The sequence below is a fragment of the Emydura macquarii genome, unplaced genomic scaffold, assembly GCF_026122565.2.
Source record: "Emydura macquarii macquarii isolate MOO-44397 ecotype Brisbane River unplaced genomic scaffold, CSIRO-AGI_Emac_v2 contig_2246, whole genome shotgun sequence".
NCBI lineage: Eukaryota > Metazoa > Chordata > Testudines > Chelidae > Emydura > Emydura macquarii.
In genome coordinates, this window is record NW_027132383.1 from 1766597 (window position 1) to 1781934 (window position 15338).

The window sequence follows — 15338 nt, forward strand, 5'->3', positions numbered from 1 at the left end:
GCAAGGAGGCAGGATGAAGTTACAATTATACAAACACGTTGTGCACAAGTTGTAAGTATTTTGTGTGTGTTCTTTTGAGTAGCAGCAGTAGTCTCAGCTCAGCTGTCTAGAACTGCTTACAAGTACATTCTAAAGCAAGAGTGGCGAGAGGGCCTTAGCAGGCCATTAGAAATCCATACAAATATGCAGCATGGCAGCACACATCTGTCTCTATCATTCTTCCCCTCTCCTCCACAAATCAGCTTCAGGTTGTGTTTCTAATTTCTTCCTTTGGAACCTTCAGTTTCCGCCTCTTCTCCATCTGATCCTTGTGCCTGCATTTCTAACTCCCCTTTTTATCTCACTCTCTCCACATTTTTAGGGTGACAGAGAAAGGAGGTAGATGAGCTCCCAAGGTTCTCCCTATTTTCTCCTTTTACCTCATCCAGGTCCCACAAGCTGGTCTTCTCCCTCTGAGAGAGGATGAATGGATTTAATGCCTGGAAACCATTGCTGCTGCTCTGTCTGAGAGACAGAGGAAGTCCTAGAGAGGACATAAGAGGTAAGTATCTTCCCGTAGGGGCAGAGTGCTTTGCCAGGTGCCTCTGCCAGCATAGGAAGTGAAGGACACAGATCAGCCCACAAAATCTGCCACTAGACCCTTCTGCTTGGATGCCCTGTGCCCACACTCCCCCAAGCTCTTCACTTCCCCTTCTGTTAGTCACCAATTTTTTCCCATCTCCTCTTTGTCCCAAATATAAACCCCACAAAGGAATTCTACTTTAAAGGATTTTATATCCAGGACAACGTAAGAAATTACTGGAGTATTGACAGCCACCAAGGCTGTATCAACACACCCATTCACTAGCCTAGGCTGATGCTGAAAGATACCTTCATTCCAGCCCTTCCTAAAAACACGCTTCCTCATGGACCGCAAAGAGAGTTTATCATTTAAAAAAATAAATTGTGATTACAAAGTCAGCCCTATCTCTGGATTTCCCAGCAGAACCCATCCTTTCAGACTGGGCTCTAAAAGGACTGGCTATTTTTCAATCTTGCACAGCGCTGAGTATATTGTGATGCTAAACAAAATAATCACCCAACCAAACCCTATACATCTTGCTTATGAATCCAACATCCTCCTCAAATGCCTGTAAGAGCAAATGAGCTTTATAGAGCATTAACAAACTCAGGCTTTATGGGTCCAAGCCAGAGCCAGTTCCAGAGTCAAGTCCCTCCTGGGGAACATCTTGCCAACAATTCCCTCCCATCTAAACTAGTAATATCATGCAGGAAGAGAGGTTGCCTTTCAGGTCACTGCATCCCAAACTATTTAGAGCTTTCACAGCTTAACGTGACATTGTGATCTCCACCTAGAGGCTCACCGGCACCTGGGACTGACCACCGGTCACTGGGGTTTGTATTCTTACTGTGACAGTATAATAAGCAAAACACCACATTCTACAATAGCTTCTGAACAACATCATGCAATGCCGTTACAGCAATCTAACTGAGGTGACAAGTGCCTGCGTAACTGAAGCAAGGTTCACACTGGAAAGGCCAGGATGCACTCTTGTAGCCAAGCTGGGATGGAAAGTTTGCATTTCACAGTTGCTAGCTGGGCATATAAAAGAGTAACATAGCACCTCACATCACCTCGTCTGAAATCCTGCTCTCACTGAAGCCAATGGGAGTTTTGTCACTGATTTCAGTGAGGCCAGGATTTCACTCCCAGATTGCAAAATTCTGAACAACAAAACTATGGTCTCACTCCCTCAGACAGGGGCACCAACATAACCTGGACTGAGCCTCAGCCAAGCTCCAATCTCACAGAGATACTGGTCCAGGTCAGTTGTCATGAAACAGAGCTGGACCCCAGCATATTGATTACACTCCTCCCTACCTTCCCAATAGCCTCATATATATGTTGAGCAGGAATGGATAAAACAGGCCTTTGAGATAACCCTGAGAGGACTCTCAGGGGCAGAGAAACAATTACCAACCACTACTCCACTGCAAGCCCAGATAAATAATAAAATTGGGGAGGGCATACGGAGCCTTTCATTTCAAACAAGGCCTAGTTCAGTAATGTGCAAGAGCTGCTGCCTCATCTGATGAGAAACAGTCAAATGAAAAAGAGTCCCATTCAATTACACCACATACCGGCAGACAGCTAAGAAGTGACAAGTGCTTATATACAAATGCTAGCAGTCTAAATACCAAGATGGGTGAACTTGAGTGCCACATATTAAATGAGGATATTGATATAATAGGCATCACAGAAACTTGGTGAAATGAGGATAATCAAAGGGACACAGTAATACCAGGTACAAAATACATTAGAAGGACAGACTAGGTCGTGTTGGTGGGGGAGTGGCGCTATATGTGAAAGAAAGCAGAGAGTCCATTTAAGCTTTTTATTTCATTTAACTAAATTGTGCCACAGAATCTCTATGGACAGTAATTCCATGCTTGAATAATCAGAATAGAGCAATAGGGATATACTACCGACACCTGACCAGGATGGTGATAGTGACTGTGAAATGCTCAGGGAGGTTACAGAGGCTATAAAAATAAAAAACTCAATAATAATGGAGGATTTCAACTATCCCCATATTGACTGGGTACACGTCACCGCAGAACGGGATGCTGAGATAAAGTTTTCTGAAACCTTAAATGACTGCTTCTTGGAGCAGCTAGTCCTGGAACCCACAAGAGGAGAGGCAATTATTGATTTAGGCCTTGTCTAAACTACAAAGATATGTCGACCTAGCACAGGTCGACTTGCAGCCACCGCATTAATTACTGCAGTGGCTGATGTCCACACTACCCTCCTTGGGTTGTTGGTATGTGTCCCCACCAGGAACACTTCCACCAACTGAAGAGGGGCAGTGTGGTGAGCGGAGAGAGCCTGGGGTCTCAGCTTCCTACCAGGAGCCGGGCTCCCCTCGACTTCCCCCGCCTTTCCTCAATTTCATGGCTCTGCCAGCTGCCAGGGATGAAATTGACAAGGTTCCTCCTTCTCCTTCCCCCCGGCTCCTGGCTGGGAGTGGGTGTATTCTACCCTGAACTGGGGGGAACTATCCAGGGCTTCTCACCGCTAACTCCTGCCAGGAGTGGGGTCCAGCTGCTCAGCTCTCCAAGGGAGGCAGCTGGGCTCTAGCTGCTCAGCTTTCTTGTCAATTTCACAAAAATTAACAAGAATGACAATCAACAGCAGATTCAAGTATCTACACTGACACTGCATTGCTCTACCTACACTGACAAAGCCCTGTGCCTCTTGTTGAGGTAGTTTTATTACCTCAGCATAGCAGGGGAGTTACACTGGTGGGAGGAGCATTTCAGCCTCCACTGTTCCCTTGCCAAAACTCTGTAGTGTAGACCAGCCCTTAGTCCTAAGTGAAGCACAGGATCTGGTCCAAGACATGAATATAGCTGAACCGCTTGGTAATAGTAACCATAACGTAATAAAATTGAACATCCCTGTGAGGGAGAAAACATCAAAGCAGCCCATCATGACAGCATTTAATTTCAGAAAGGGGAATTACACAAAAATGAGAAAGTTAGTTAAACAGAAATTAAAAAGTACAGTGCCAAAAGTGAAATCCCAGCAAGCTGCATGGAAACTTTTTGAAGACACCATAATAGATGCTCAATTTAAATATATCCCAAATTTAAAAAAAAAATACACAGTAAGAGGACCAAAAAAGTGCCACCATGACCAAACAAAGTAAAATGGCATCCTTTAAAAAGTGGAAGTTAAATCCTACTGAGGAAAATAGAAAGGAGCATAAACTCTGGCAAGTGAAGTGTAAAAATACAATTAGGAAGGCCAAAAAAGAATCTGAAGAACAGCTAGCCAAAGACTGAAGAAGTAACATCAAAAATGTTTAAGTACATCAGAAGCAGGAAGCCTGCTAAACAAGCAGTGGGGCCACTGGATGATCAAGAAGCTAAGGGAGCACTTTCAAGGAAGATAAGGCTATTGCAGAGAAACTAAATGAACTCTTTGCATCGGTCTGCATGACTGAGGATGTGAGGGAGATTCCCAAACCTAAGCCATTCTTTTCAGGAACTGTCCCAGATTGAGGTGTCATTAGAGGAGATTTTGGAACAAATTGATAAATTAGACAGTAATAAATCACCAGGAAGATGAGATTCATCCAAGAGTTCTAAGGAACCCAAAAGTGAAATTGCAGAACTACTAACTATGGCATGTAACCTATCATGTCAATCAGCTTCTGTACCAGATGACTGGAAGATAGCTAATGTGATGCCAATTTTTTTAAAAGGCTCCAGAGGTGATCCCGGCAATTATAGGTTGAAAAGCCTAACTTCAGTATCAGGCAAATTGGCTGAAACTACAGTAAAGAACAGAATTATCAGACACATAGATTAATAGGATTTGTTGGGGAAGAGTCAACATGGTTTTTGTAAAAGGAAATCATGCCTCACCAATCTACTAGAATTCTTTGAGGAGGTCAACAAGCATGTGGAGAACGGTGATCTAGTGGATACAGCATACTTAGGATTTTCAGAAAGCCTTTGACAAAGTCCCTCAGCAAAGGCTCTTAAACAAAGTAAGTGGTCATGGGATAAGAGGGAAGGTCCTCTCCTGGATCAGTAATTGGTTAAAAGATAGGAAACAAAGGGTGGGAATAAATGGTCAGTTTTCAGAATGGGGAGAGGTAAATAGTGGTGTCCCCCAGGGGTTTGTACAGGACCAGAACTGTTCAACATATTCATAAAGGATCTGAAAAAAGGGGTAAACTGTGAGGTGGCAAAATGTGCAGATGATACAAAACTACTCAAGACAATTAAGTCCAAAGCAGACTGTGAAGAGTTCCAAAGGGTTCTTCCAAAACTGGGTGACTGAGCAGCAAACTGGCAGATGAAATTCAATGTTGATAAATGCAAAGTAATGCACACTGGAAAACATCATCCCAATTATACATATAAAATGATGGAACTCCTTGCCAGAGGATGCTGTGAAGGCCAAAGGTTATAACAGGGTTCAAAAAAGAACTTGATAAGTTCATGGAGGATAGGTCCATCAATGGCTATTAGCCAGGATGGGCAGAGATTGCTGTTTGCCAGAGGCTGAGAATGGCTGACGAGATGGATCACTTGATGATTACCTGTTCTATTCATTCCCTCTGAAGCACCTAGCACTGATCACTGTCTTAAGACAGGATACTGAGCTAGATGGACCATTGGTCTAACCCAGTATGGCCGTTCTTATGATGGCAGTTTAGTGGCCTGTGCAAAATGACTTGGTGGATCTCAGTCCATTCTGGAGGCAGAGAGGCCAAGGACTGAGCAGGCCATAGAGACCAAGCAGCTAGAGGTCATCCCCCCAGATGGCAGGGGGATGTAGGGAAGCTGCACCTATTGTACGGACAGAGAGCTTCAATCTCCAGGCCCGCTGAGCCAGCAGTTTTCCGTCATGTGAAGTTTAAAGCAAAAAGCCACAAAGCCCCTTTTCTGTTCCTTCACTGGAGCCCATAACCAAGTCCTGATGAAATTCAGCTGGTTAACATTATTTCTATTTTTAACCGATCTGCCTTTTCATTTGAGGACCATAGTGTGTCATTATCCACTCAGGACAGATGGCGGGGTAGAGCCAGACAGTGCATCGCACGTGTAGTGGCCATCTTTTACTTGGAAACCCCAGCACTGCTAGTCAACAATGCACAGCAACACTGCTCAACAGTTTAGGGCATCAATCAAGAGACAAAATACCACATACGACTGAAACTGCAGGGGATTTGGGCTGGCAGACCACCATTAGATGAACAAAAATCTGGTTGGGACACAAGTATTAACCCCTCAGCTCTTGAATAAAGCACCAGGAGATCTGCACTGAGTACAAATGGTTAGGATTTCTACTCTACCTCTCCGCCATAAACCTGCAAGTCCTGCAGTGATAACAACACTCCGATTCACTATCGCCATTGGTCTCAGCACACTGGACTTTCCTTGCAGGCCTCACTTCCAAGTGCTGAGCCAGCCCACCCCTGCTTAGCTGGTCACCTTGAGATAGATTCACTGCACACCAAGGTACAGCTGCCAACGTTTACGTGCTGGCACCAATGAATTATGAGGGTATGACAGACACTATTTGGATTTGACTCATACCAGAAATCCAGCACTGAGGTATTCATCATCTGATGACAAAGAGCTCCAAAATGAATTAGGACACTTCAGCTATCCTGATCCAAAAACCACACTGCAAACCCTTTCCCAAAGCAGTAACCTCCTGCCTTCAGTCTTGAAACACTGGCTCCCAGCAACACCTAAAGGTATTCAGATTTGTTTCAGGTTTTAGCTGATTACCACAGACAATCTACTTGGTAGTCTGCGATTCAGAAGAAAGTGGACTGGTCCCATTCTTACCAGGAGGGAAGGGTGGGAGGAGCAACTACTTCTCCAGGCAGAGGCCTCAAGTGTGAATCCTGAACTGACATCTGCAAATTATGTTTTTCGTTTTGATTTCTGGATTCCCACAGAGAGATGCTTTCTGGGCTGTTGCAGGAAAAGGACAGGATAAATTCCATCCTCCAACTCCACAAAGAGTTTTTGTTTAAGTGATTCAGCAGATGAAACTCACCATTCCCTCTCCAATGAGAGTTACACTTTGCTGAGGAAACATCTCCCCTTCCCAGAAAAATGGACTAATCACCCTCTGAAATATGGACATGCTGAACATTACAAGACATTCAAGGGATACATAGAATCATAGAATATTAGAGTTGGAAGGGACCTGAGGAGGTCATCTAGTCCAACCCCCTGCTCAAAGCAGGACTAACCTCAGCTATATCATCCCACCCAGGGCTTTGTCAAGCCTCAGCTTAAAAACCTCTAAGGATGGAGATTCCACCACCTTCCTAGGTAACCCATTCCAGTGCTTCACCACCCTCCTAGTAAAAAACTTTTTCCTAATGTCCAACCTAGACCTCTCGCCCTGCAACTTGAGACCGTTGCTCCTTGTTCTGTCATCTGCCACCACCAAGAACAGCCTAGCCCCATCCTCCCTGGAAGCCCCTTTCAGGTAGTTAAAGGCCGCTATCAAATCCCCCCTCACTCTTCTCTTTTGCAGACTAAACAAGCCCAGTTCCCTCAGCCTCTCCTCATAAGTCCTGTGCTCCAGCCCCCTCATCATTTTTGTTGCCCTCCGCTGGACTCTCTCCAGCTTTTCCACATCCTTTTTGTAGTGGGGGGCCCAAAACTGGACACAATATTCTAAATGCGGCCTCACCAATGCCGAATAGAGGGGAATAATCACTTCCCGTGACCTGCTGGCAATGCCCCTCCTAATGCAGCCCAATATGCTATTAGCCTTTTTGACAACCAGGGCACACTGCTGACTCATATCCAGCTTTCTATCCACTGTTACCCCCAGGTCCTTTTCTGCAGAACTGCTGCCCAGCTCGTCGGTCCCCAGTCTATAGCTGTGCATGGGATTCTTCCTTCCTAAGTGGAGGACTCTGCACTTGTCCTTGTTGAACCTCATTAGATTTCTTTTGGCCCAATCCTCCAGTTTGTTTAGGTCGCTCTGTATCCTATCCCTGCCCTCCAGGGTATCTACCACTCCCCCCAGCTTAGTGTCGTCCGCAAACTTGCTGAGGGTGCAATCTACCCCATCCTCCAGATCATTAATAAAGATGTTGAACAATACCAGCCCCAGGACCGACCCCTGGGGCACTCCGCTTGTGACCGGTTGCCAGCTAGACATGGAGCCATTGATCACTACTCGTTGAGCCCTATGCTCTAGCCAGTTCTCTATCCATTTTATAGTCCATTCATGTTCAGATTCCCAAGCCACATGCACCTGACACTGCTTATCTGCACACAGCTACCAGAAGCCGGTAAACCCAGCCTCTAACATACTGCATTGTAATAAGCTGGACCACACTGTCAACTTGCCAGGACCCCAAAGGTCACCCCTAACTGCATAAACTAGAGCAGATGGCAGCTCCCTTCACATTTAATACAGAGAATAAGCACCCAAGGACAAGAAGTCCCAGCATGCAATGGTTGAGAGCCAGGCCACTCAGCTCAAGATTGCAAGCAGCTGGGACCTGCACTTCAGTGGGAACCGCCCAGCGTTAGAGATAAGAGCAATCACAGGTTCCCCCATACCTAGCACTTTGCCCACACTGTGACAGGTGTGGAGAGGAGGCAAAAGAAATATACTGTTGTAAATTGCTTAATCCAATCAGAGAGTAAGAGCTGTAAGAGGGAACTGAAACAAGATTAGGAAGAATCCTCTTCCCCATAAATCATCTCCCAGACAGCTGCTCCCAGCCTAACATACTGTACTCACCACTGGTCATTAGAGTAGATAATGCCACAATGGACCAGTCTGACTATGCAATATTAACAATTTAACATTAAAAATAAGCATATACCTATATAGGTTTTTTCATCTGAGACATCTCAAAGCATTGTAGAAGGACATCTACACAACATTAGTCCCCCATTTTAGACAAGGAAACTGAGGCACGGTTGTTGAAGTGACTTGTCCAAGGTCACATGACCAATAAATGGACCATCCAGAAATAAGAACCCAGGGCCCCAACCTCTAACTTCAATACACCAGACTGCTTCCCCTTCTCTTAGTTAACCTAGTAGGCTCCTACTGGCAAGGCAATGGGATTTTGGACACCTCCTTATTCCTTGCCAGAGTTACACCTCGGTCTAATATGCAAGGAACTAACAACAATTCTCAAAACCCTGAGAAGATGTGGAAAATTTACAGGTTATCAAATCTGAGGAGGAATTACGCAGGACCTCAGCAAATGTCAGTATCAAAAAAATCAAATAGATTAACATGAGTTAAATATATGTAATTTCACACAGTGCCTAACGTCTATGTTACTACAGGTTTTTATGTTCTTGTTGAATATACCATTATTTATAAATTGTTAATTTTCAATTGGCATCTTATTGTACCATACATCGCAAGCAGCATGCAATCACTGAATCTTTGTAGCTTGCAAAGCAAAGGGCAAGCCTTATTCAATTGTTGTTAAATTTCACTATTTTTAGATAAATAGTCAAAGTTTGAAAAAAAATCTATTTGTCCACTTGTCCGTGGCAAGCAGAAACCAGTTGCTGACGAGCACAGTGCGGAAGTTAACCCAGCATCAGTTTCACGCTTGTACCACTGGTAATTGTGAAGGGAACCTCCCAAACATGACCTGACACAGTGTTGTCTTTCTGAGGCCATGTCTATACTGACCCTGGCTGTCACCAGATCGATCTTTCTGGATCGATTGAGCAGTCGGTATAGACCCGCTCAATCGAACAGGAAGTCGACTGAGTAAAACCACCCCCTCAAGTAGCGCAGCGCAGTGTAGACAGCACGCAGAAGGGAAGCAGAGCAGTCGACGTGAGTTACGCAAGCTACTCTGCGAAGTTTGCGTAACTCCCGTCGACTGCCGCCGAATCGCCAGGTGAGCGTGGACCAGGGCTGAGTCTGCAAACAGCTCCAGGACCTCTGAGGCTGCTCAGATCTTTCCTAAGCACAGGAGCAGAATCTTGTGGGCAGCAGTGGAAGTGACAAGATTTGCAGAAAATTCACTCTGCGGTTGCTTGAGTAACCAATGAACAGCAGTAAAGGCAGGAACTGGGGAGGACCCCCTTTCCCAACCCCAAAAATAAGGGAGTCTGGGAGGGGAATACGGTAGTGGAGAGGCAACACCAAACAAACCACCTCCCCCAACAGTCAGGAGGCTCATAGAGTAAGCTCCTTCTCCTTTTCAAAAGCCAGAATTGGGCAGTGAATGCTTGTAATGAACAGCAGCCTGCTAGCCCGAGGCTGATACAAGAGACAGAGGAGGGTCCCAGAAACTGCACCCCTTCATCATTCTCAGCAGCTGGGGTGGCAGGCTTCTTAGCAGAGGATTGCCTCAGGATGATGGGTTGGGATGCTCCTTTCACAGCTGTTGCTAAATGAAATCAGTATGTTCCAGGCATGTGATTCACCAATCTCATCCCTACAGTTAAATAATTTACATAGCCACTACAGGGAAAGGACCTGTGACTAGTGCAAATTGCACCCCAGATTAATCCTCAGGCTACAGCTGGCTAGTAAACCCTCCATAAGTCAAGCAGTTTGTGCATTTCTGCATTAACGAGTGATTATAAAGAGCCGTAGTTAATGATAGGTCACTATTAAGTCAATACTCCTTTTAAAACCATTAGCTCAGCTTCAGCTGGCAACTTAATGTCCAGTACAGAACTAACAAGCAATGCAATCATTGTAGTTTGCAAAAGTTTTCTCATTTCATTTCACTAACACTGAACAGAATCTCAATACTGTAGAGAGCTGAACCAGCACCCATTATTTAGTGACTCTGTTAACCATTGGAGCCATCAGAACATGTTAGAACTCGACTCAAAAAGTTCTCAGGAAACTAAAATTACAAGAACTGTGAGAGTCTAAGAAATTAGTTTTAAAAAAGGCAAATCAAAGTATGTGATTTCCAGAACAGAATGCTGGTGTGTCCGTGGCAGCAGCTGAAAACACTTGCTTGACCCATTTTCTCTTATTAAAAGCCTGCCTCCAATGTTGGTAACACTCTTGCAACACTACCTGCCCTTTAACCATGATCACCCAGCAGCAAGAGACAGAGATGAGCTTTGCCTCTTTAACTCCAGCTGCTTCCTGGAATCAAACCACCTTAGGATGTCAAACTTTGTAGCTACTTGTGCCCTTTGCACCATTCTGTATTTAGAAGATACATTGGCAGGAAAATCCTGCTTTTGCCGAAGGGGGTGGAGTAGATAGGGCTTAATAAATCAGCAAAGTCACAAACTGAAGATCTATGACCTCTTCCCCTTCTCTTTGTTCCCTTCTTTGCCACTTCTCCCCTTCGCTGCTCCAAGGTTATACATTGAAGGTAGTAAAAAAAATCAAAGGCAAATTTCACCACGCAACCCATGACGCACATCCTTCACAGCATAGGGAAACAAAGCAGGGGTCTCCCCAGCTTTCCTCTGGACTGGACTGTTCCTTGGGAGGCTGTGCGCCACCGACTGACAACCACCAAGGATTTTAGTTTTGTTTTGCATGCTGCAGCACACCATATGAGGAAAGGGAGCCTCAGGGGACCAACAACTTGGCATAGGATTTGGGGCAACCGAGTACAGCCCCCTCAGAAGTAATGTCAGGCAGCTACGCATTTGGTACAGTGTCTCCTGTTGAGAACGGGTGCTCGTCTGCCACTCCTTTCTAGTGCCGCCTGCTAACCAGAGCAGGCACTGGAGTAGCTGCGCAGGTGTTTAGTTGCTCTGGATTTGCCACCGTTTTAAAACAAAATGGTAATGGAGCATGGGTAAACCCAGAAGAGCTAGGCATGATGCAGGGGTGAGAGGGCCTGCGACATCGTGTGCTTCAGGCTGAGCCACTTTTCACCCTGATGCCATTCAGATGGACCAAAGGTACCCAGGCCCATTCCTCAAAGGCTCCTCTGCTCTCGCTGAGCTCAATGGCAGTCGAGGGCACTAGGTGAGTCATAGGAGAGTGCTCAGGCTGCAATGACTTCAAACAAGGGATTAGTGTAAACAGAACAACATGTTCTTTAGGCATACTGAAAGCAGATTGCTGTCATAGAGCCATCACCTTTCACCAAGCTGACCATCATTTATTTATCATTTGTATTATATAAATAAAGTCTGAGGGCATCCAAATGCCACCTTTCCAGAGAGGCAAGATGTTTTCACATCCTGGGTTGTTTGCCCCCCAACCTCAAGAAGAATTCCCCTGTCTCGCAAAGTGGGTAAGGGTGAATGTAGCCCCAAGGCAGGTTGTGGGAGCTCTGCCCTGGACCGGTCATGTTATAAAAGACAGTAAGCGTACAGGGATGGACAGCATTATCTACATCCTCTACAGAAAGGGGAAATGGGATTCCCTTGCAACCAGTGATGGCGACCCACTAACTCTCCAGGGCCCTACACCATGAAAACAGGTTTCACCCTTCAATAACACGACTCCGCTCTTCCTCTAGTGGAAAGAAGCCCACATCAAAAGATCATCCCACAATGGGATGTTTCTTGCTTAGGAGGAACTCAAGACCAAGGTGATAATTACAGCCCGTAGCCCCTGGGTCTGAGCAGAGGCAGTGATGCAGCTCTTACCACACATGACCTACAGAATTCAACCCAAGAGGCCTTCAGATTCCATTGCGGCTGGTCCCTTCATTTCTGAACAACAATTTCTGCTTCAAGATATTGTTAAAAATAAGCCTCCCAAAGTCTTCTGGAGGCACCTGCAAACTCCCCCCCACCCGCCACCATCCCACACCCCTCACACATAGCACCTATGCCCACACCCCACAGCCCCCACCCCACTCTCTTACACTGGCCCTTCCTACCTTCCTCCACGTCATTGCGAGATGCTGCCTCCAGCAGTCTGATGCTCTCCGGGAACAGCACTTGCTTCTCCTTGCTGCTGTTTTTCCTCCTCTTTTCTGCTTTGGACTTCTTGCCCTGTGCTTCCTTTTCAAACTGGGCCCATTTCTTCAGCTGCTGCGTCCGGCGCTTCTGCGCATGCTTCAGTCGCTCCTGCGTGGTCATCCTGCCCACTGCTGGCATCTCTGCCAGCAGCTCCAGGTGCTCTGCCATGGCTGCTGCAGGAAAGGGAATACAGACTTCTCCTCTTCAAGGACTTGAAGGTGTGTACAGAAGGGAGGCGTGAGGATCCCTGCCCCCAGAGAGCATCACCTGCACCACCTCAAAGAGTCTGTCTCCAGGCCACAGCCTCAGAGAGCTGGAATGGTGCAAACTTGTTTTATACCTGCTTATATGGCTGCTTTCTGGGGCTCTGCCACCCCCTTTGCAGATAGAAGGTTCTGCTCCATAGCCACCCCTCTCTCTGGGTTTTTCCCTGGTTGGTTGGATGGTCTTCCCAGGCCTCAAACACCCAGGGTCTTTCACATGAGTTGGAAGTCAGCAGTCATTCCTGAAAAACTCTTACCATGCAAAGAGCTAACAAGTAAAGTGCACTGTACCACTGGTGAGAGAGGCTCTCGCTTCTGTCCCTCAGCCCAGCAAACAGCCATGCAGGGACAAAGAGTAGTAGCAGCAACAGAATCTTCCTTCTTGGGCTTAGACTCTTTGCAGCCTCTTTCCACCTACACACGGTTTCACAGGAGGCCCCAAGAGACCCATACAATGTTCTCTCAGCTCTGCCTGCTTGGTTTCAAAGGTAAAGATAGACAATTACATTAAGAGCCCCAGAGATATAGCCACCCAGACAACCACCTTAAAGGTCTGAGCTAGCCCAATCAATTCTGTGTCCACACTGCTCTTCCTGAGCAGACTGAAGTCTTGGGAGGTTAAGCCTGGAAATCTGTGCTTCTCCCCCAGAGCAGCATCATTGATAGCACTCCTGTTCACTCCTGACACTAGTGCAAAGTGGGGTGCCAGTCCCACACCAGCCTAGCAATTCATAGCACGGAGAGTGGCGGGATGGATTCTCAGGCACGCTCACGGTGAGAATTATTACAAAGTTCTTTTGTCTGTCACCAAGTCCATGCTCTGAAGCGAATTACCTGGATAACGTCCTCTCTTTTGCCTCCTGTGTTCATGAAGCAAGGGTTGGGGAGTGGAAAACAAGGGGAAATTTTACAGATCACTTAGTTGCAGCTGTCCTCATTCCAAGTAGCAATCTCTAAACTATGCTCCTCCCAGTACCGGCAACGAACAGGTTATTTCAGAACGCAGCCCATGGCTGCTGTGTCCTCCCCATGGAGACCGTTCAAAGCTGCCCAACGGAAGAGAGAAACGCCAGTGAATATTTAGTGCCCATTACTACCATAAACCAGCAGCCTCCTGAAGGACGGAGGAGAGATCAAATATCAAGCAGAAGAAATGGGAGGAAGAGGCAGATCCACACGCCCCTCTGTCACTGTATCCACGGCACTGTACAATCCCGTGGCTCTTAGCTACTTTCGCTCTGCCGTTGCAGGGAGAAATCCCTTCTGCCTTCGTTTCTTCCTTGTAACTGGAAACCCCTGTGGTCTCCCGTCTTTGCCACTTACGTTCTTTCAGGTGCTCTGTGACCTTTGAAGATACGGATCCTCATTGTCAGAGGGGAAAATCCTTCACTCCATATTCCCTGATGCTCTGCAAGTTCATGTGCTTCCCTTGGAGCTGCTTGAAAGCCCTCCAAGAGGAAACGGTCTGTTTGCACTTCCCCTCCCCAGGGTGGACACAAAGGAGAGCAGCACAGGAGCTGGATCTCTAAGCCTCAGCTTGCATCTTGGCAGGGGGTGCAAGCGCTGTACTAGCTGGCAACTCCTCCCTCCCTGCAGTCAGCCACAGTGCACTTGGAAGCTGGGCTGAGCTTCCTGCTGTCCACGATCAAACACGCCCTGAGAGAGGAGCTTCAGGAGTCCTGCAAAAGAAGGAACAAAGAAACAGATCACAGGGGAGGTAGAGCATGGCTGGGGGAATAGGTGCTGTAGGGAGCCTGCCCCTTGCTACAAGAACCTGACCCATCTCTGCACCCCACCCGATGCTGTTTTTGCCCTCTGTTAATCCAGGATTAACCTACAATCAATGTTTAAGCAAATTACCTAGGGCTTTGCCAGCAGCAACTGAAAGCTTCTTTCTCCCTCACTGAAGCTGCCCGCACCAGCCAACCTTTCAGAGCACACCTTCCTGCCAGCGGCATTCCGACAGACCTGCCAGGGCTGGGAACTCACAGCCTCCTCTGCAATAGTAGGTGCTGGCATTCAGGGCACCAAGAGGAAGAAAATAACAGCTTCCTCTAGGAACAGAGTTGCACTGGGTTAGCCGATTACAGAGACTGACCCACCGAGATGAGCCACAGAGCCACGGCCACTCCATCTCCCAAGCACGTGATTTCATTGTCTCAGACTTCATTTTAAGAATGTTCCACAGTTCAAAGCCGTAATCGTAGCCACCGCACCAGGAAAGCTCCTATAGAACAGCCTAGCATGGAAACAAACCCTTTCCTTCACCTTGAAGGGTCACTACGCCCTGCCAACAAGGAACAGATTATTTACTTACCTGAGGAAATGAAGTTTCCAGACTTGGCTGAGGCCTCTTATTACAAAACTTACTAGGTCTAAAGTGTAGCTCTGAGGCCAGTGCAGGGCCGCTCCCTTGCTCTCTCAGCACCCCAATGCACACCGTGCCCTTCTGAGAGTACAAACACTCTTAGCCGCTTGGGGCAGCAGGGACTGTCTTTTTGTTGTTTGTGCAGTCCCTAGCACAACGGGGGCCTGGTCCTGACTGGGGCTCCTAGGTGCCACAGTAATGCACCTAATAATGCAGGGTGAGTCAGAATTATCATCCCTATTTTACCAATGAATAAACTGTGGCAC

At 46.7% G+C, this 15338-nt stretch overlaps 1 protein-coding gene across 2 annotated transcripts in view; it reads right to left on the minus strand.

The window, feature by feature from the left end:
- The window catches only part of PPP1R16A (protein phosphatase 1 regulatory subunit 16A), a 65435-nt gene that overhangs the window by 37066 nt on the left and 13031 nt on the right, over positions 1-15338 (minus strand). The window contains exon 2 of one of the 2 annotated variants that reach the window (XM_067560108.1): positions 12360-14383. In XM_067560108.1, coding sequence (XP_067416209.1) covers positions 12360-12609 — 250 coding nt within the window. In that variant the 5' untranslated portion in view covers positions 12610-14383. Of the gene's footprint in view, positions 1-12359; positions 14384-15338 lie in introns of those variants that run through there. The other variant, XM_067560109.1, reaches the window with a different exon arrangement.